Source organism: Macrobrachium nipponense, chromosome 5 (genome assembly GCF_015104395.2).
Source record: "Macrobrachium nipponense isolate FS-2020 chromosome 5, ASM1510439v2, whole genome shotgun sequence".
In the NCBI taxonomy this organism is placed as follows: Eukaryota; Metazoa; Arthropoda; class Malacostraca; order Decapoda; family Palaemonidae; genus Macrobrachium; species Macrobrachium nipponense.
In genome coordinates, this window is record NC_061107.1 from 58,051,841 (window position 1) to 58,072,635 (window position 20,795).

The following is a 20,795-nucleotide window of genomic DNA, read 5'->3' on the forward strand; positions in this document are numbered from 1 at the left end:
CTCCTCTTCTTTTGAGATCTCCCTCCTGATGAAGAGCTTTGAGAGGTCTTGCCCACCCAGGGAACTCAGGCCCCCGGGGTGGGATGTGCCTCTCGTCCTTAGGAGTTTGACTTGCAGATCCTTCGAGACACTCTGAGAGTCATCAGACAGGGATCTAACCCTCAAGACCCTCTTCTTGCTGGCCCTGGCATTGCCGAAGAGAGTAGGGGAACTTCATGGTCTTTCCTTCGATGTCAAGCATTCCAGGGGATGGGGATCTGTGACGCTCGATTTCATCCCGAACCTCGTAGCGAAGACTCAGAATCCTTCGGTCCCTGACGACTGGTTCGAGTCCTTTACAATCCCCTCCCTGAAGGATTTCACCGACAATGATGCAGATGAGATGCTTTTGTCCTGTGAGTGCGCTACGACGCCTCTTCGTTAGCACTAGAGTTACCAAGAAAGAAGTTTCCAAGAACACTCTTTCTTACTGGCTGCATGAGGTGATCAGGAGGGCGTACGAGACAACTGGTAGTGACGACACCTGTACCCTTCGTCCGAGAGCACACGAAGACAGAGGTATTGGTCCAACTCTTGTGTTCCCCAAGAACTTCTCCCTGGCGCAGGTTCTGAAGGCAGGGGTTTGGGCCAACCAGACCACCTTCACTTCATTCTACCTTCAGGATATCACCCATATGTCCTTGGACACTTTTTTCTTGGGACCCGTGGTGGCTGCTCAACAAGTGTAGTCTACCCAGCATCCAAGCGGACAGAACAGCATCGCATCCTTGTGTGACTGCATGAATGGACGAGTGAAAGAGAGTGTGACTGGCTTCTCTTCTCCTTCGTTCTTCTCCTCTACCTGTGGGCAGATGGCCGCGGTCGTCACTACGCTGAACAGGAGGCTGATGCAGGTAGGCTACACATCCGAGCTCCATTCTATCCCTCTCAGTAGGGATAGGAGTGTTTATCCACCACTCCCCGACAAGGCTTTTGAAGTAGGAACTAGTTCTTGCCTTTTGCTATTTATAAGAGGTACGCTTGCCTCCCTCTTATAAATCTGGTCCGGAAGTCTGACCACTGATCCTGCGGTGCATGCCCCGATCAGCTGGGCAGAGGCTAGGATCCATCGCTCTGCTCTTACGACCAGGGAGGGAATCCATGGTAGGACGAACACCAGTCTGTTCACAAGACTCAGATTCCACCCACCAAGAAGTGAGTCTTCCTATTGTTAAAGGACCGAGGGTTTGTATACATATCGGAACAAATAACAATTTGTCAGAAATTGTATTTTTCCTAACTATGCAAACCTGAGGTCCTTTACATATAGTCCCACCTCATGCCACCCCTCACTCTGCATTTCCTGGGCCTAAAGCAAAGTGACTCCTCTCCCAGTCGAGCTGACCACCAACTGCTGGACAAGTAGTTAACTACCGAACCCCCTTGTTCGAAGCTTACGACCAGTTCAGCTGCCGCTAAGTACCTTCCTATTGTTAAAGGACATCAGGTTTGTATAGTTAGAAAAAATACAATTTCCGACAAATTGTTATTTTACTTGATTTATGTTAGTCTTGTGTAAAGGAAAGTTAACTTAATATGCCATATTAGCTTTGAACCCTCTTACGCCGAAGGGGTATAATAAAAATCGTCTCTCGTAAGCCGAGGCTGTCTCGGAGTGAGCGCCGAAGCGGAAAAAATATTTTTTTCAAAAAAATGACAGCGCACTTAGTTTTAAAGATTAAGAGTTCATTTGTGGCTCCTTTTTTTTTGTCATTGCCTGAAGTTTAGTATGCAACCATCAGAAATGAAAAAAAAAAATCATTATTATATAGTATAAATAATGCGATATATGATAGCGTGAAAATAAAATTTCATATATAATTGTATTCAAATCGCGCTGTGAGCAAAACGGTTAAAGCTAACAAGTTAATTTTTTTTCGTTATATTGTACACTAAATTACAATCATTTTGGTATATAACACATTGTAAAACAATCAAAGCAACACAGAGAAATTATTATCACAAAATGATGCATGAATTTGTAACGAGTGGACGTAAAAAAATGTTTTTTTTTTTTTAAATTCACCATAAATCTAAATATTGTTTTAGAGACTTCCAACTTTTTTTTGAAATGAAGATAAATGATTGAATATTACTATTCTGTAAGAGTTTTAGCTTACAATTGCAGTTTTCGACCTTTTCAGATGAGTTAAAGTTGATCGAATGTCGAATTTTTTTTATTTTTTTTATATGCAATATTTTGAAAATGAGAAAAGCTACAACCTTCTATTATTTATTGTTGTATTCTACATGAAATTGCGCACATTTTCATATATAAAACTCTATGAAACGCCTAATATGAAATGGAGCAAATTTAACGAGAATGCGACGTGCACATTTCAGAGATTTGCCGCGGAGAATCCACCCTCGGAGGAAAGGAAAGTTTTTTTTTTAAATAAACCATAAATCTAAATATTGTGCTAGAGACTTAAAATTTGTTTCAAAATGAAGATAAATGACTGAATATTACTAGACTGTAAGAGTTTTAGCTTACAATTGCGTTTTTCGACTTTTGGTAGTGTCAAAGTTGACCGAACGTGGTTTTTTTCTATTTTTTGTGATTTATATGCAAATATTTTGAAAATGAGAAAAGCTACAACCTTCAATCATTTATTGTTGTATTGTACATGAAATTGCGCACATTTTCATATATAAAACTTTATGTAACGGCTAATTTAAAATGGTGCAAACATTACGACAATCGCACGAAAAAATTTCTGATTTTTTTCGGAAGTTACCTCGCGGACGCAAGGAAAAAATTTTTTTTTTCATAAATTCACCATAAATCGAAATATTGTGCTTAGACTTCCAATTTGTTGTAAAATGAAAGTAAATGATTGAATATTACTAGAATATAAGAGTTTTAGCTTACAATTGCCTTTTTCGACCATTTCGGTAGAGTCAAAGTTGACCGAAGGTTGATATTTTGGTACTTATCGTTATTTATATGAAAATATTTCAAAACTGATAAAAGCTACAACCATGGGTTGTTTTTAGTTGTGTTGTGTATAAAATTGCGCACATTTCCATATATAAAACTTTATGTAACGGCGAATTTAAAAAGGTGCAAACATTATGACAATCGCACGAAAAAATTTATCGGAAGAGTTACCGCGCGGACATAAGGAAAATTTTTTTTTTTCATAAATTCACCATAAATCGAAATATTGTGCTAGAGACGTCCACTTTGTTGCAAAATGAAGGTAAATGATTTAATATTACTAGAATATAAGAGTTTTAGCTTACAATTGCATTTTTTGACCATTTCGGTAGAGTCAAAGTTGAGCGAAGGTTGAAATTTTGGCACAAAGTTATTTATATGAAAATATTTCAAAACTGATAAATGTTACAATCATGAGTATTTTTTGTTGTATTCTACATGAAATTGCACACATTTTCATATATAATACTCCATGTAACAGCTAATTTAAAATGGTACAAAAATTATGTCAAAGTGACGACATCATTTCTGAGATGTGTCGCTGATACTTTTTAGTGCGATAAGAAAGAAATTCGCACTTGCGCGCCTGGGTAACGATTGTAAACAAAACAACGCCTTGATCCGTGAGCTCCCAGCATCCCCCAAGGCGTGTGATTCAAAAGTTTTTGCCTGGTAGGCCTATAAGTATTTTTCCGCGAATTTTTAAAAAAACTTTTCTTATGTCAACATTTAATACGTCCAATCAGCACCCGGGAGACAATTATCTCGACGTTCAATACGTCCAATCGGCGTAAGAGGGTTAAGTGACAGAAAATATGGATAGCAAGCATGTTGCTATATAGGATTTTGGAAAAATGAAATATTTGCCAAAATTAAAGATGAACTAAAGTAACATCACGTGAGCAGCATGGATAGTGATTTTCCAGGTCCTTGATAGATTTTCACTGGCACACAACATTAATGTCTCTGTTGAGCTAGGAATGAGGTGTTTGCAGTAGTTTATATATCCTCTCAAGTTATCAGTAGCCATACTTTGTTTTCCAAGATCTAACATGGGTGAGAAGGGCCTGGTTGCTTATTCTCTTTGCATATATATGTTTTGTCAGACATTGTGCAATGACTATTCTCTTGTCTCTAGTGCTCATAGCTACCTTTAGACCTTTAGTACAATGAAAGAATTTGGTCTGATGAAATTTGAATCTAATTTTTTTCTCTCAAAAGTCAGAGGGTATTTCTTACTGAGTACAGTTTCCATAGATTATGTATTTTAATTTTTATCAGAGAAAGATAAAATGTAGGATTTAGATTTTACACTGAATTAAGTCTCCAAATAAACTTTACTTCCTGGAAGAATTTTTGTATTTGAATTATTAATAGAAAAAAAAAACTACAGTATTTCTCAAAACCCTGTTTGCTTTGTATGTTTTCACATACAAGCTCAGTGACACTTTATCTTTTATTGAACATGTTTTTGTTGCTACCTTCAGTCATGCGCTCATTTTGTTGGTTTGATATAAATTTATTGTAGATTGGTGGAATGTTTTAGGAAAAAATTGGGGAGAGTTGTCTTTTTGCATTTATCTTATGTTCATAGCACTGCATATTGTTTTTTATTGGAATGATGTTAAAACCTACTGTACATTTTCACTGACAAAAAATGTCTTTTCTATCCCAATGACAGATTGAAGAACATATTGCTCTATTGCGTAGAGGATACCACAGCAGAAATCCCTTTCCATTTTGCAATGAATTGCAGCTCCTTGAGGAGACTGAAGTTACTCTTGGATTTTCACCAGATCCAGTTGTGGCTGAAGATGATCAGTTTGTCCCTTATTGGAGTCATGATGCAGCCATTTTGCTGTTAGATCTTGTCATTTCATATCGGCAGGATGGAAGAAAATATGCAGGTTTATTTGAACTGATAAGCAGAGACATGGGGAGTCATGGTTATAGGTATGGTGGACAGTTTATATTTGTTACTTGTTAGTTTTGCAGTTCTTCAAATTTTAATCACTTACAATACTCAGGTTTATTGTATAAAAACTGGTGATAATATTTTCATAATTTTCAGAAGATAATTCCTTATCTGTATCACTCTGTTAGTCTTGCATGTCTTTTGAAAATTAGGTAATAATTCTCAGCATTATGCTGTGTTGTTTTGTAATGTATACGACATGTGATCTTTGGTCGGGATGGAGTCACCCAAAATAGCCGCCTGTTTTATTTTTCTTTAGATTTTCTGCTTACTAGAAGTCTTTGTAATTTCCAGGCCTTTCTCTCTTGGGCTATTTGTAGGCCAATTGCAAAATTTCCTATGATAGTATTTGGTTTCTTTAGCCAAATTTAGTAGAGTATTCTCAATAAGGAAGTTCCAAACACTGCCAAATTCTTCATGTGGGGTAGGCTCAGAATTATAAAAATGCATATTAATGTGAAGATTTATCTTACTGTGTAATGAATAAAAAACAGTAGACAGGCTCTTTTTTTTTCTTTCTCTCTCGGTTCATAATTATTATTATTATTATTATAAAGGATTAGTTTATCCAGACCTCTGAACCTAATAAAGGCTCTTCTCAGGCTGGTTCTCAATTCATAATAAATAATAATGTTTTATTTGTCTCTATGTCTGTCTTGTAAGCATTCACTGTGAACTGGTAATTGCAACATTCCTTTTTGCATGGTAAATGTCAAAACTGGTGAGCCAGGGATATTCAGAGCTCAAATGTCCGGCATATGTATGATTAGTGAGTTTTTATGAAAACAAATTTTTGTTTTAAAGACATAACGTTTCATATCATCAATAATATTTCAGATATACTGGGGAAGAATGTCGAGTCTATTATTTTCTTCTCCGTCAGTTATATACTAACCGTCTGCGAACTTTGAAGCGTAATAAGGAATTGTTAAAGCCTTTCCCATACATGGATAAAATGTCACAAGTTGATGCTGTGGTTTCTCTTCCTAGATTTGTTGGTAAGTTTCACATTTAATCATCGTATACATATTGTTTTAGGACCTTATTAACTGACTATTTAAAGTGGAACATTTTAGGTTTATGTAGTTCGAAGAAAAATAGTGAAATAGGTAGAGATAAGAAGGAAGGAAACAGCAGTACTGTATATACAAGGTAATCAAAGAAATGAGCAAGAAAACAGTAATGTTACATTATTAAAGTAATTAAACATCATTTGTTCCAGTACGATATACAAACCATCGGTCCTTTTACAATAGGAAGGTAACTAGCGGCAGCTGGATGGTCGTAAGCTTCGAACAAGGGAGTTTGGTAGTTAACTGCTTGTCCAACAGTGCGCGCGCCGCGCGCCTGGGAGGTGAAGAACCACTTTTGCTTTCGGCTGTGTGGTGTGAGGACGTGTTCGCCATCGCTCTCTGCCCGCTTCATCGTCGTATTGCTTTGGATTTACAGTAGTACCTTGAGATACGAAAGGCTCAACTTACGAAAAACTCGAGATACGAAAGCCAATACGAAAAATTTAACGGCTCTACATACGAAAAGTTTTCAAGATACGAAAGGTTTCTGAAAGTCCAAGATTCGCCCGAACCACCGATAACAATTTTGAAACTTGCGCGCCGCCAACTGAGTAGACTCGCCACCATCCTCCTGCTCTCCCATTGGTTCCTGATGCTAGTCACCGCCATGAGATCCTTCTCTCCTATTGGACAGCACCCCTCCCATCATGCATCTATGTACGTATACGTGGTGGCGTGCCTACCTCGTCCACTTCGTACCAGCATCGTTATCGTACGCACGCGGTATTCGTTCGGTCTAACGATTTCATTTAGTTACGTAAATTCGTTAGTGATTTCGTTGCAGTATACTTACTTTATCGTGTTGTGCAAAAACTTTATTGTACTTATACATAAATTACGTACAAAATAACGTAGCCAAGGGTCCCAAGAAAGTTGAAATTCACGGAAAGAAGCGAATGCTCTCTTTGGAGACAAAGATGGAGATCATCAAGAAGTATGAAGCTGGTATGCGATTGAGTGTGATCGCCAAGGAATACGGCCGAAATCCGTTGACAATAGGCCCCATCCTTAAACATTAGGATGCCATCAAAGCAGCTACACCATCCAAGGGCATCACTATTTTGTCCAGCAAGAGGACCCACGTGCACGACGAGATGGAACGGCTGCTTCTTGTCTGGATAAAAGACAAAGAAATCGCTGGCGATACGGTAACGGAGACGGCAATCTCCCACAAGGTCAGCGCTATTTTCGGCGATTTGATTGCGCAGGTGGAAGACGACGGAGGGGAAGCGACATCAACGCAAACCCCAGAGTTCAAGGCTTTGCATGGCTGGTTTGAGAAATTTCGTAAACGAACTGGCATCCATTCGGTGGTGCGGCATGGGGAGGCTGCCAGATCGGACACAAAAGCGGCCGAAGCATTTAGAAAGACTTTCGACGAGATGATGACCAAGGAAGGCTACAGTTCTCAGCAAGTTTTCAACTGTGATGAGACTGGCCTTTTTTGGAAAAAAATGCCTCGTCGGATGTACATCACAGAGGAAGAGAAGAAGCTACCCGGGCATAAGCCTATGAAAGACAGGCTTACGCTCGCACTTTGTTTGAACGCCAATGGGGGATTGCAAGGTGAAGCCCCTACTTGTGTATCATTCCGAGACTCCTCGAGCCTTCAAGGCCCACAAAGTGCTTAAGGAGAAGCTTCCAGTGATGTGGATTAAAGAGGCCTTTAGCATTAGCAGGAGTAAGCAAAAAGGAAGAACCAAGTGATAAAAAACAGAAAGTTGAAAGCAAAAAGGAGGAACTAAGTGATGAAAAACAGAAATTTGAAAGCAAAAAGGAAGAACCAAGTGATAAACAGAAAGTTGAAAGTGGTGATGAAGTTGAAATTCTGTAAAAAAAAAAAAAAAAAAAAAAAAAACTACGTAAAAGTAAAAAAAAGTTTAAAAAGAGTTAAAATAAAAAAAAGAAATAAAAATGTTAATTTTAGTTTTTTGTAAAGTTAAGTGTTACAGTTTTGTTAATGTGTTTCGTAAATTTTAGTTTATGTATGTTTTCCTTACATTTTTTTATGTGTGTTCGTAAAGTTAAGTGTACGTACGTACGTATCTGCCGTTTGTTCTCCTCCTCCTCTGCCGCCACTTTCGGAGATAGCCTCACTCGAAAGGTAAGCTTCCACATTTTACGCACAGTATTTCTTGTATACCATGTACACTAATACACTTTTTGTTCCGATACGTAATACAAACCCTTGGTCCTTTAACAATAGGAAGTAGCTAGCGGCAGCTGGAATGGTCGTAAGCTTCAAACAAGGGGAGAACGGTAGTTAACTGCTTGTCCGACAGTGCGCGCGCCTGCGCGCCTGAGAGGTAAGAATCACTTTTGCCTTCGGCCGTGGTGTGTCAAGACGTGCTCGTCATCGCTCTGCCTGCTACTCGTCGTATGCTTTGGTTGGATTTATCCTTTTTCTGGTTTGTCTGTAGAGTGAAAGAAACTTGTAAGTACAGTTTTTTCTTTTGTTTATTTCATTGATAAAGTGAATAAATAAACAAAGATGGATCAAGAGATGGAGCTTTCTCCGCGCCCCCCAGTTGCCCGTAGAGTGTGTCCCGGGCTGGAGGGCGTAAGTGCGGTGGATTTCCGCTCCTTTGTGGACGTAGATCCACATGAATTTTGTACGCGGTGCCGGGGGCGAGAATGCTCCCGGGCTGAACCTTGTATCACTTGTATGAATGGGTCCGAGGCGCAGTGGGTTCTGTACGAGGGTAGGAAGAGACGTAGGCCTGCAAAGGAGTCGTGGGAAAGCTCTCCAGCGAATCCTTTGGTGATGGATACCTCGTCTTCCTTCCTACCCCCTGGTCAGCCCCCATGTTTCGCGCCTTCCCCTGCAGGGGGGGTAGCGGAGTCCTGCTCCTCACTCGATCCGTCGAGTGTGGAGGAGGGCGCTCGCTACCCGGATGTGCAGTTGTACTCGGGGTCTTCCGTCTGCTCTGGGTGGGGTTCGTCCCCCCCCAAGCGCGAGGGAACCCCTCTAACTCACCCGACTGTTGCTTCCGCAGGTGTGCCTTCCGCGAGAGACGACCTTGGGCAGGTGTGGGAGTTGCTGGGGCTGCAGGGAGTGCCTAGCATCCAGGGGTTGATCCAGCGGTTGGCGGGGTTGACAGTGGTCACACATGGTGTGGTGACCACTACAACTACACTTACTACTCCAGGGTACGCCACCCCTCCGCACCTTGTTTACACCCCTCATGTGACTTCGGTGACCCCAACAGCTGCAGTACAGATGCCACTCGCTGCCGTACCGAGGAGGGGCGTGCCACCTCCACCTGGTTTCTTTGTGCTGCCGACCCCGGACTTCCGCTGCCCAAAAAGCTCCCCCCTGGACCTGCCTCCTGTGCCTAGAATGTTGGTGGCTGAGAACAAGACGCTTGGGTCGCCTGACTTTCCGGCCGTACCTGCCGCTACTACTGTTGCTGGCCCAGCCGCTCATGCCGCTCCTGCTGTCCCAGCCACTGTTGACGCTCCTGTTGTTCCAGCTGTTCCCGCTCCTGCTCTTGTCGTTCCTGCTCGTGGTGGTGCTACTCCAGGCTCAGGTCCTTCCGGACAGGTGCAGTCGGGCCCTGTTGCTTCGGCAACTGCCCCGGCTCCGTATTGGATGGAAGACCTGACGTCTGTCCTGCGGAAGCTGACGAAGAAGAGGAAGGTGTCGTCGTCGTCTTCATCGTCTGCTGCCTCCTCTCCCCCTTCGACTTCCAAGGCTTCCATGCCGAAGAAGAAGAAGGTTGCCTCCTCCCCCCCTAAGAAGGCTCCTTTGGGACCTTCTAAGGGCCCGTCTCGCTCCGGCGAGTCGGGGGGCTCTTCTGCTGGTCCTCCTGTTCCTTCGGGAACGGGGCCCGTCTCTCCTTCTGTAAAGAAGAAGACAGGGACCAGAGGGGTACCGGCTTCGGCCAGTACTTCCTCGCCTGGTGCCGCTAAGCCAGGATCCGGCTCGGCTTCTCGTTCGAGAGAAGTTCCGAGTGTACGGTCTCCCGCGGGAGATCGTGCAGCCAAGGTTTCGACGCCCGAGTTCGCTCAACATCAAGACCGAGGCACGGAGCAGAAGACTGGTGAGAGCCGCTCAGGCGACTCGCCAGGCCAGGGGACGCTCTCGCAGCGACCAGCCGGCAGCTCGGGCTGACCTGACGGTCTCCGACCGGCCACGGGTTGAGGCTGGGAAGAGGTCCCCCCGGCCGTCGGTACCAGCCTCCGGTCTCACCGCGACAGCGAGCTCTGCAGGTCGCCTGACCGCCGCTCCCATCAGGACCGGGCGGATAGGGCGACCAGCAGCAGCTCGTCTGACGCACAGGACGGGGTTGACGTGCTCAGTCGAGCCGCTCGCCACACGTGAGTGGCACGGCCAGGCCTGCAGCTCGATCCCCACCGCGGGTTGGTGATCGGCCGCAGCCCTCCAAGCACGCTGGTCCTGCCAGCGAGCGAGGAGGGAGCGTCAGGTCTGCCTCTCCGATACCTTCAACTTCCTCGGGATACGCCGGGAAGAGCGAGGTATCCAGGAGTGATCGTGAGGGGTGCACCCCTCACGATCCCGCTGCGACGCCGTACGCACCAGGCACGGTTTTAGGACCGGCCAGGACGTACGCGCATGTAGCAGGAGGCGACCGTGAGGGGTCTGTCGTTGTTCCTCCTTCTGAAGGAGGAGAGTCTCGAGAGCTGCTCTTGTTGGAGGGACTGGACGGTCCTACTCCTCAAGACGCGGTTACTCCCGAGATCCAGAGGAACTTTGCCGAGGTCATTGCGCTGATTCGTCAGCACAACGGCCTTGGGGAAGGATCGCCACTACCACCTTCTGAGCCCACGTCCCGGCTCGAGTCATTTTGGGGCCTGAAGAGGGAACCCAAGATGACGGTGGGTCTGCCGCAATCAGAGCTGGCTGACTCGGTCCTTGACCAAGTGGAGAATTCAGGGAGGCAGCCGTCCAGTTCCTGTCTCGGCAGGAACACGCAGCTCAGCAATGGCAAGTTGTGATCGGCCACCTGTCGTCACTCGAGAAGTTAGTTCCTCACAGACGTCTTCACCTGCGGTCTCTCCAGTGGAGACTAAAGGAGAGTTGGTCAAAGGCAAGGGATCCACCTTACTTCCCCGTGTCCCTCACGGGGAAGGTGAGGCAGGACCTAGCCTGGTGGCTCGACAATAGGAACCTCTTAAGAGGAGTGCCTCTCCGCACTCCCCCCCCGGAGATGTTGCTGTTTTCAGACGCATCAACCTTCACATCAATGTCCTGGAACTCAAGGCGGCGTTCTAGCTCTCCAAGAATTCCAACCCGGACCGCTTGGTGGGACACCTCGGTGTGCGATGTGCGAACAACACCACAGTAGTGGCATACGTCAACAAAGCAGGGGGGCCTAGTGTCTCTCCCGCTACACCAGTTGACCGTGCAGGTGCACGAGTGGGCCACAGCTCACTCAATAGAGCTGTCAGCACGCTACATTCCAGGCAAGAGGAATGTAGTAGCAGACAAGCTCAGCTGTCGGGATCAGGTGATAGGAACCAAGTGGTCTCTAAACCCAGATGTGGCGGAAAGGCTCTTCAACCTGTGGGGGCGACCAGTCATGGACCTGTTCTACACCCGGCACAACAGAAAACTCCAGGTTTTCTTTTCAGCTGTGTCGGACCCATTGGCAGCTGCAGAGGACGCTCTTCAAACACCCCTGGGACAACCTCTTCGTGTACGCCTTTCCTCCCTTCTGTCTGATTCGGAAAGTGATTAGCCGAGCGCTGGCCACTCCGAATCTCAGGATGATCCTGGTGGCTCCCAAACGACCACAGCCGTTTGGTATCCGACCTGCTGGCTCTGCTTGCGGAAGAACCGAGAGAGATGCCCCACTGGCACAACCTTCTAGCCCAGCCACACGTAGAACGGTACCACCGAGCAGTCCAGTCCCTACAACTTCACGGCTGGCTGTTATCCACCATCTCTTGCGAACGAGAGGCTTTTCTCGCAGCGCAGCAGCAGAGATGGCTGGACACGTCCGATAGTCCTCTGCAGCTGTGTACCAGGGGAAGTGGACCGTCTTCTGTGGTTGGTGTCGTAGACGGGGTCTATCTCCTCTCAGAGCCACTCTTCAGCAGTTAGCGGATTTCCTCGTTTTTCTTCGCCGAGAGAAGCTCCTCTCAGTACCCACAGTCAAAGGATACAGAGCCGCCCTGGCCCTGGTCCTGAAACTGAGGGGAATGGATATCTCGAATTCGTTCGAGATTTCCTTGCTCATGAGGAGCTTCGAAAGGTCTTGCCCACCCAGGGAACTCAGGCCCCATGAGTGGGATGTGACTCTCGTCCTTAGGAGTTTGACTTGAAGACCATTCGAGCCACTCCGAGAGTCGTCAGACAGGGATCTGACCCTCAAGACCCTCTTCTTGCTGGCCCTGGCATTGGCAAAGAGAGTAGGGGAACTTCATTGTCTTATCATTCAATGTTAAACATACCTGACGACAGGTTTGAGTCTTTCACAATCCCCTCCCTAAGGTGGACTTCACCGATAACGATGCGGATGAGATGCTGCTTTGTCCTGTGAGGGCGCTACGGCGCTATCTGAAGAGAACTCGACACCTCAGGCCTGAGTGTCGACGCCTCTTCATTAGCACTGCGGTTACCAAGAAAGTAGTATCCAAGAACACGCTTTCTTTCTGGCTACGTGAGGTGATCAGGAGGGCGTACGAGGCTGATGGTAGTGACGACACCTGTACCCTTCGTCCGAGAGCCCACGAAGTCAGAGGTATTGGACCCTCCTTGGCGTTCCGTAAGAACTTCTCCATGGCGCAGGTCCTGAAGGCAGGTGTCTGGGCCAACCAGACTACCTTCACGTCCTTCTACCTTCGGGATATTGCCCACAAGTCCTTGGATACTTTTTCCTTGGGACCTGTGGTGGCTGCTCAACACGTTGTGTAAGCTTACCCAGCACCCGAGCAGGCAGAACAGCATCGATTCCTGGTATGACTGTGAGAATGAATGTGCGAATGAGAGTGTGACTGGCTTCTCTTCACCATCTTTCTCTCCCTCTACCTGTGGGCAGAGGGACACGGTCGTCACCATGCTGGAAAGGAAATTGATGCAGGTAAGCTACTCGACCGAGCTCCAACCTATTCCCTTTCATTAGGGATAGGAGCATATATCCCACCACTTTCTCCAACAAGGGGAGGAAGTGGATGCCAACTTGAGACAAACCTATAACTTATGTTGCCTCTTGCAATCAGGAACAAGTTCTTGCTTGCTGGTACGAAGAGATACGCTTGCCTCTCTCTTAGTACTTTGCCCAGAGGTCTGGCCATTGATCCTGCGGTGCACACCCCGATCAATCGGACAGAGGCTTGGATCCCTCCCTCGCTCTTACGACCAGGGAGGCATTCCAGGTTGGACGAACACCAGTTTGTTCATCAAAAGACTCAGATTCCTCCCACCAAGAAGTGAATCTTCCTATTGTTAAAGGACCGATGGTTTGTATTACGTATCGGAGCAAATGACAATTTGTCAAAAATTGCATTTCTGGGCTCAGCTCGTGTCGCTGCGCGAAATATCCTTTAATCTATTATTTCTAGGGTAAATGTACTAACACATACCAGAGAATAAATAAATAAAGAAAAAGGTCAGTACAACTGACTCGCTCACCCTCCAAGAGGGTGTCGGTATGAACACTATGGCGAGTGAGACCACTACCACGACCGCTTGCCAATAGAAATCTCCCACTACAAAATCCCCACAACGAGGGGAGCCGACCCACAGTAGGTGGGCAGCTAACTACTACTACTCCATCCCATGCTGCCGACTGCTGCGCCTCTGGTGGCCATCCTTTTCAGTTAGCGCACACTGTATACACGTGCCCTTTTTTGCTCTGTGTTTTTGTGCCCTTATTTTTGATTTACTCATCTCATCATGGAGCGTGCAGCCATCGCAGCAGCTAAGTTAAGTACTCAATGTTTAGTTGCTATTTGGTTTTTTCCGTCCTTGAGTCAGTATTTGCCGTTTTTTAGGTATAAATACGAACTCTAGGTCGGAAGCATGGCAGCATGGTTCTGCCTCGTGGCGGGTTCGTTCTTGGGTCTTCCATACCCAGAACCTTCCCTTACTTTAGTACGCTCTATTTTTAGTTATCCTATTTGTTTTAGGGTACAGTCTACGCGTTTTTATGGTCATGCATGCATGTCTTTTTACCTTACGTAGGCTTCTTCTATCCAGACCCTAGCCACGGCTCTTAGTATCGGCCCCGGCTAGCTTTGAGTGGTAGACTTTCTTTCGGGTTAGTCGTACACTCCTGGATTTTTTCTCCTACTATTTTGTTTTCTTTCTTTCAATGTTTTATTTAATTTATTATGTTTTTGTTAGTGTAGGCGTCTGGCTTCATCTAGCCTAGGTTATGGCCCATAGGCCCATGCGCTACCCGCTCTTCAGTTCGGTTGCTTCCTTATAGCTTCTCTCTGATCAGCCGGTTGTGTATTCTAGGCCTTATCGTTTCATTGTTTTGTTGTTACCGCCCCGTGGTCACTACGTGATCACGGAGCAGCCAGACGCCTGTCCAGTCATCTTCCTCCTCCCGCTCTTCCATAGGGCCGGGGGGAGGGTTTGCTCTGCCCACGCTCGCTCCGCATACCCGAGCCTGCCTCCCTCTCCCCCCAAGGCGGAGGGAGTAGAGGGACGGGACAGACCCAGACTGGACTCGACCTCTCCAGCTTCTCGGGTCCGGCCGGATGGCTAGGGGGGGGGGACTGGCCTTTCCCCCCTCCGTCGCTTCTCCGTTCGCTCCGTTGCTACGCGCGAGTCTGTGTGCCCTTGCTCGCCCTTTTCCCACCTTACTGGGGCTCCTTTTCTACCGGAGCTCCGGCATCCAAGTGGAAGGTGCTAGTTCACGCAGGGTGGACTGAGGCATCAGTTGGTCTCTACTACCCCTCCGTCGCGCTGACGTCGCGACACTAGCTCCGCCACGCACTGGACTTAGTCCGGTACGTTCGATTTTTATAGGTTTAAGAATTAGTTATGTTAACTAAGTAAGTTTATCTTAAGCTACCTTAAACCATCCCCCCTCCCTTGTCTGCCTCACGGATCTCTCCGGGGTTTATAGCCTATTCAGGCGGTAAGGGAGGGGTTATGCCCAAAACAATTTTTTCCGAGCTCCGGCATGCAGCGGAGTTCTTCTGTCCTTTAGCCTGTAAGTGATAGCCGTTAAGAATGCTCATGTGTCTTTTCACTTACAGACCACCAACTGTGAGCATCCGGGATGCACCGCCACGCTTCAAGACCCCTGTGGACATGAAGTTTGCCGGTCCCATGCTCCATGCGCGACTCCGCACGGGGACCTCCAAGTCTGGTATCACGAGACATGCACCATCTGTTATGATCTGGTGAGCCAGCTCTTTAGACGGGGTAAGTATTTCCAACTCCGTTAGCCAGTCCCTACTTCGTTATAGTTCTTAAGTTTTTAAAAAATTCTAATCTTTCTTAAACTTAACCCTCTTAAGCCGGAGCCCTAAAAATCAAAACGTCTCCCGTATGCCGGGCCTGGTTTGGAGTGAGCGCGGAAGTGGAATATTTTTTTCAAAAAATTACAGCGCGCGTACTTTTGAAGATTAAGAGTTCATTTTTGGCTCCTTTTTTTGTCATTGCCTGAAGTTTAGAATGCAACCATCATGAAATGAAAAATAATATCATTATTCATATGTAAATAATGCGATATATGGTAGCGAAAAAAAAAAAAAAAAAATTCATACATAATTGTATTCAAATCACGCTGTGCAGAAAACGGTCAAAGCTAACCAGTTACTTTTTTTGCGTTGTATTGTACACTAAATTGCGATCATTTGTATATATAATACATTGTAAAACAATAAAGTAACACCGGAAAAATATTATCACAAAATGATGTACGAATTCGTAACGCGCGGACGCAAAAAAATATTTTTTTCAAAAATTTCTCCGTAATTCTAAATAATGTTCTAGAGACTCCAATTTGTTTCAAATTAAGACATTGATTGAATATTACGATACTGTAAGAGTTTTAGATTAGAATTGCAGATTTCGACCATTTCGGACGCGTTAAAAAAAATTTGACCGAATGTCGAAATTTTAATATATATATTTTTTTCATATGCACTATTTCGAAGATGGAAAAAGCTACAACCTTCAATTATTTTTTATTGTATTCTTCATGAATTTGCGCACATTTTGATATATGAAACTCTATAAAAAGGCTAATATGAAAAGGAGCAAATATTAGGATAATGCCATGTACGTATTTCGGAGACTTGCGGCCGCGAATCGGCGCGGCGGAGTGAAGGTAAATATATTTTTCAAAAATTCACCATAAATCACAATATTGTTTAGAGACTTCAAATTTGTTTCAAAATGAAGAAACATGACGGAATATTACTAGGCCGTAAGAGTTTTAGCTACAATTGCGTTTTCAACTATTTCGGTAGAGTCAAATTTGACCGAAACGTGGTTTTTTTTGGTTTTTTTTTCTATTTATCGTGATTTATATGCAAATATTCGAAAAAAAGAGAAAAGCTACAACCTTCAAGTCATTTTTAGTTGTATTCTACATGAAATTGCGCACATTTTCATATATAAAACTTTATGAAACAGCTAATTTTAAATGGGTGCAAACATTTCGACAATCGCACAAAAAATTCTGATTTTTTCGGAAGAGTTACCGACCGAAAATGCAAACGAACTAATTTTTTTTTTTTCATAAATTCACCATAAATCAAAATATTGTGCTAGAGACTTCCAGTCGTTGCAAAATGAAGGTAAATGATTGAATATTACTAAATAATAATAAGAAGTTTTAGCTTACAATTGCGTTTTTTTTTTCGACATTTCGGTAGAGTCAAAGCTGACCGAAAGTTGAAATTTTTTGCACTTAACCGTTATTTATATGAAAATATTTCAAAACTGATAAAAGCTACAACCATGGGTTTGTCTTTTGTTTTGTATTGTGCATGAAATTGCGCACATTTCCATATATAAAACTTTATGTAACGGCAAATTTAAAAGGGTGCAAACATTAGGACAATCGCACAAAAAATTTATCGGAAGAGTTATCGCACGAACGTAAGGAAAAAAGTTTTTTCATAAAAAATTCACCATAAAATCGAAATATTGGTGCTAGAGACGTCCAATTTGTTGCAAAATGAAGGCAAATGATTTGAATATACTATAATATAAAGAATTTTAGCTTACAATTGCGTTTCTCGACCATTTCTGTAGAGTCAAAGTTGACCGAGGTTGAAATTTTTTTGCACTTATCGTTATTTAATGAAAATGATTTCAAAATTGATAAAAGCTACAACTCATGAGTATTTTTTTAGTTGTATTGTGCATGAAATTGCGCACATTTTCATATATAATAATTTAAAATGGTGCAAATAATTATGTCAGTGACGAAATAAAATTTCCGAGTATGTGTCCACTGATACTTTTTAGTGCGATAAGAAAGAAATTCGCGCTTGCGCGCCTGCGTAGCGATTGTAAACAAAACAACGGCCTTGATCCGTGAACTCCCAGCATCCCCCTAAGGCGCGTTGATACAAAAGTTTTCCGGCTGGTAGGCCTATAAGTATTTTTCCGGCGTTTTAATTTTTTAAAAAAAACTTTTTTGAGCCGACGTATGATACTCCAATCGGCATACGGGAGACATTTTGACTCGACGTTTAATAAAGTCCAATCGGCGTAAGTTCGGGTTAAGATAAAAATACAGGGGATTTCGCATCCCCTTATAATTTTTAAGTTAAGCTTTTAATTTCAGTTTTAGTTTTAAGTTTAAGTTTAATCTTAAAAAACTAATAATACCCTCTCTTCCAGGCTCCGGCTGTGAAGGACACCGCACTGGCAACCCTGCGGGCCTGGGTCGGCGGTTTTGGGAAGAACGCCGCCAGGGTATGCCCTACATTCTCGGAATGAGGTTGGCGTCCGGATCTTCCCCGTAAGGCAAGTCAACGGGCTACGTCGACCCAGCAGAGGCGGCCCCGACTATTGCGTTCATCCAACAACAGCTCGCTGCCGTCGTTGACGGATTCCAGGCCAGGACATCTCCTCGGAAGTCGCCTCGTTAGATCTAAACATTGAACCCATGTAGGTGTAGACGACCTGTTGGTCCGAGGTGATTACGTTGGAACGCCCAAGGGATGCCTTGGTGCCACTGGATCATTCTACCCCTGCAAACTGCAAAATCTCCATTCCTTCCAGGGCTTTACATGGTAACAGAACTTTATACTTCTCCTGATGCGTCCGTTAGACCTAAGGTCAAAGGACAAGCATAAAAAAAAACATTGACTAAGACGTCGTCGTCGTCTAAAAAGACGGCGTCGGCGTCATCATCATCTCGTAAGTCTCCGGCTAAAAACCCCGGAGCAGAGAGGTCTAAAGCTTCCGGGTCCGGCTCCAAATCCTCTAGGAGTAAAGATCCTCCAGGGAGAGATCACACAATCCAGCGGAGTCAACCGTTTCCACTACCTTTGGTTCCGGTTTCAGAGCCACCCGTCCCACCTCCGCAGCAGCCTCCGGCTTTGGATCCCAACGCTGGCCTGTTGCAACAAGTGTCGATCTGGTGGGGTCTCTAAAAAACCATATGGAACAGATGTTCTCCCGGTTGTCTGATAGGATCAACTCCCAGGACAACATTATCGCCGGACTGAGCCAAGCTCCGCTAGCTTCTCCCCCACCCTTCAGCACAGGGTGGAGCGCAATTGCCTCCGTATGACTCTCTACCCTCCGTTCAGTATGAACAATCCTTGGAGAGTAGCGTCATACGCCCCCTTCCAGGACGGGCTTATTTCTAATCCCGGAATGTGAACTCGGAGGATTGAAGACTTCGAGTTCTACCCGGAAGACCTTCAGCCTCCGTTCATCGGCTACGCCAGGCTCACCAGCCTCTGCCATGACTCGAGACGATAAGGTACCCTAAAGAAACAGTCCTCTATTCACGAGACCAGGCTTCAAAGAGAATGGCTCAGGTGTTTTAGAGGACATGGACTGTTCGAACACGAAAATACAGCCGTTTAAGAGTCCTTTCACAATCTTTACAATGGAAGAGAGTACCCCCCGCTCCCTTTCTTGACAAAGATTGCTACGGTTACCATTCCAGCAGCCCAGAGGGGGATTTCGTTGCCTCAGCTGAAAGAAGCGGACCCTACGTCTTTTTTACTTCCCTCAGCCGGTGAGTTGTGGGAAGATCTGCTCAACACTTTTTTCTGCGGGCAAACTCAAACCAGACTGTGCTATGGAGCAGTTTGGTGAGAAGCTGCCTAGACTTCCAGATAGCCTCATTCAGGCAGAATTTGATGCCAAGTCCTAGGTTGGCCAGGTCTCTCAATACCAGTGGCCATGGACCGAGGTGGCTACCATTTCCTATGTTCTGAGCCACTTTTTAAGCTGATCACCAAGTCACTGACTCAAACGGTGCAGTCTGATATGTTCGACGTTCCGCGCCACGGCTAGAACAAACTGTAGGCAAAACATGTCCTCCAGAAGCAACGATTCGGCATGAACCGAATAAGTTGCTTGCATCGAACATCTGGGGAGCAGACCTCTTCCCAATGCGATGGTGAAGGAGGTCCAGGCAGAGGCTACAGGCTTAACCAAAGCCTTAAAGATCGTTGGGGTCTTACGGCGAAGAGACGCCAAGATCAAGTTGTCAGAGGTAAGGCTCAGAAGAAACCCAGACGTTTCCAGCCTTACCAAAAGAAACAGCCACACTTTACCCAGCCTGTTCCAGCTCCCGTCCCGTTGGTGCAAGCATCCCAACCTTCTACCTCCAAGGCTCAATCGCAGCCTATCTATGTCATTTCCTTCCCCCCAGCCTCAACCCTCCACCTCTTACGCTCTCTCCCCATGCCTTCAATCAAGTCTTCGAGGGCCAGGCTTCCCAGAAGTATGACCGCTCGGGTAAGGGAGGCAGAGGTAAGCGATCCTTTCGTCAGAGAGGAATCGGGAGGGTCCTTTTAATAGAGCAGCATTTCAGGGAGGCCTGCGGAGGCTACCACACCAATGAGGACTTTCAGGTAGGAGGGAGGCTGTTTCACTTCCGCCACCGGTGGAATTTTCATCAAGTGGGGCGCAAAGCATTGTGTCAAAAGGCCTGGGTTGGAGTTGGGTAGCGAACCCGCCCCACCCATCCAGACCTTTCCGCCAACTTCCATCCAAAGAATTTGACGGAGTATGCGGAGGACCTCCTTCAGAAAGGACTATAGCGAGAGTCAACAGATTAAAGTTTCAAGGGCGCTTGTTCAGCGTTCCAAGAAAGGCTCACAAAAAAGAAAGGGTAATCTTAGACTTTTGTCCCGCTTAAAGTAAATTAACTTAGCCATTCGCTGCGACAAGTTCAAGATGCTCACGATCTCGCAGGTACGGACCTTACTTCCCCGTGGGGCCGTCACCGCCTCTATCGATCTTACAGACGCTTACTATCATATCCCTATTGTGCAAGGCACTTCCGTCCGTATCTGGGCTTCAAGATAGGTAGATCAGGCATTCTCCTTCAAGGTATTGTTCCTTTCGGGCTCAACGTAGCACCCAGGGTGTTCACGAAGTTGGCGGAAGTGGTAGTTCAACAACTAAGATCGCAAGGGGTTATGGTAGTAGCGTATCTCGACGATTGGTTAATCTTGGGCTCCAACAGTTCGAGGATGCCACAAAGCAACCACTGGAAAGTGATTCAGTTCCTGGTAATATCTAGGCTTCAAGATAAACAGGACCCAAGTCAAGACTCACTCCAGAGTCAAACTTTCAGTGGCTGGGCATTCAATGGTATCTATCCTCCCACTACTCTGTCGATTCCATCAGCAGAGG

At 45.3% G+C, this 20,795-nt stretch overlaps 1 protein-coding gene across 1 annotated transcript in view; it reads left to right on the plus strand.

Moving 5' to 3' along the window:
• Nucleotides 1-20,795, plus strand: part of LOC135215795 (uncharacterized) — a 235,650-nt gene that overhangs the window by 94,725 nt on the left and 120,130 nt on the right. The window contains exons 6-7 of the mRNA XM_064250746.1: nucleotides 4,662-4,933; nucleotides 5,793-5,953. Coding sequence (XP_064106816.1) covers nucleotides 4,662-4,933; nucleotides 5,793-5,953 — 433 coding nt within the window. The remainder of the gene's footprint in view (nucleotides 1-4,661; nucleotides 4,934-5,792; nucleotides 5,954-20,795) is intronic.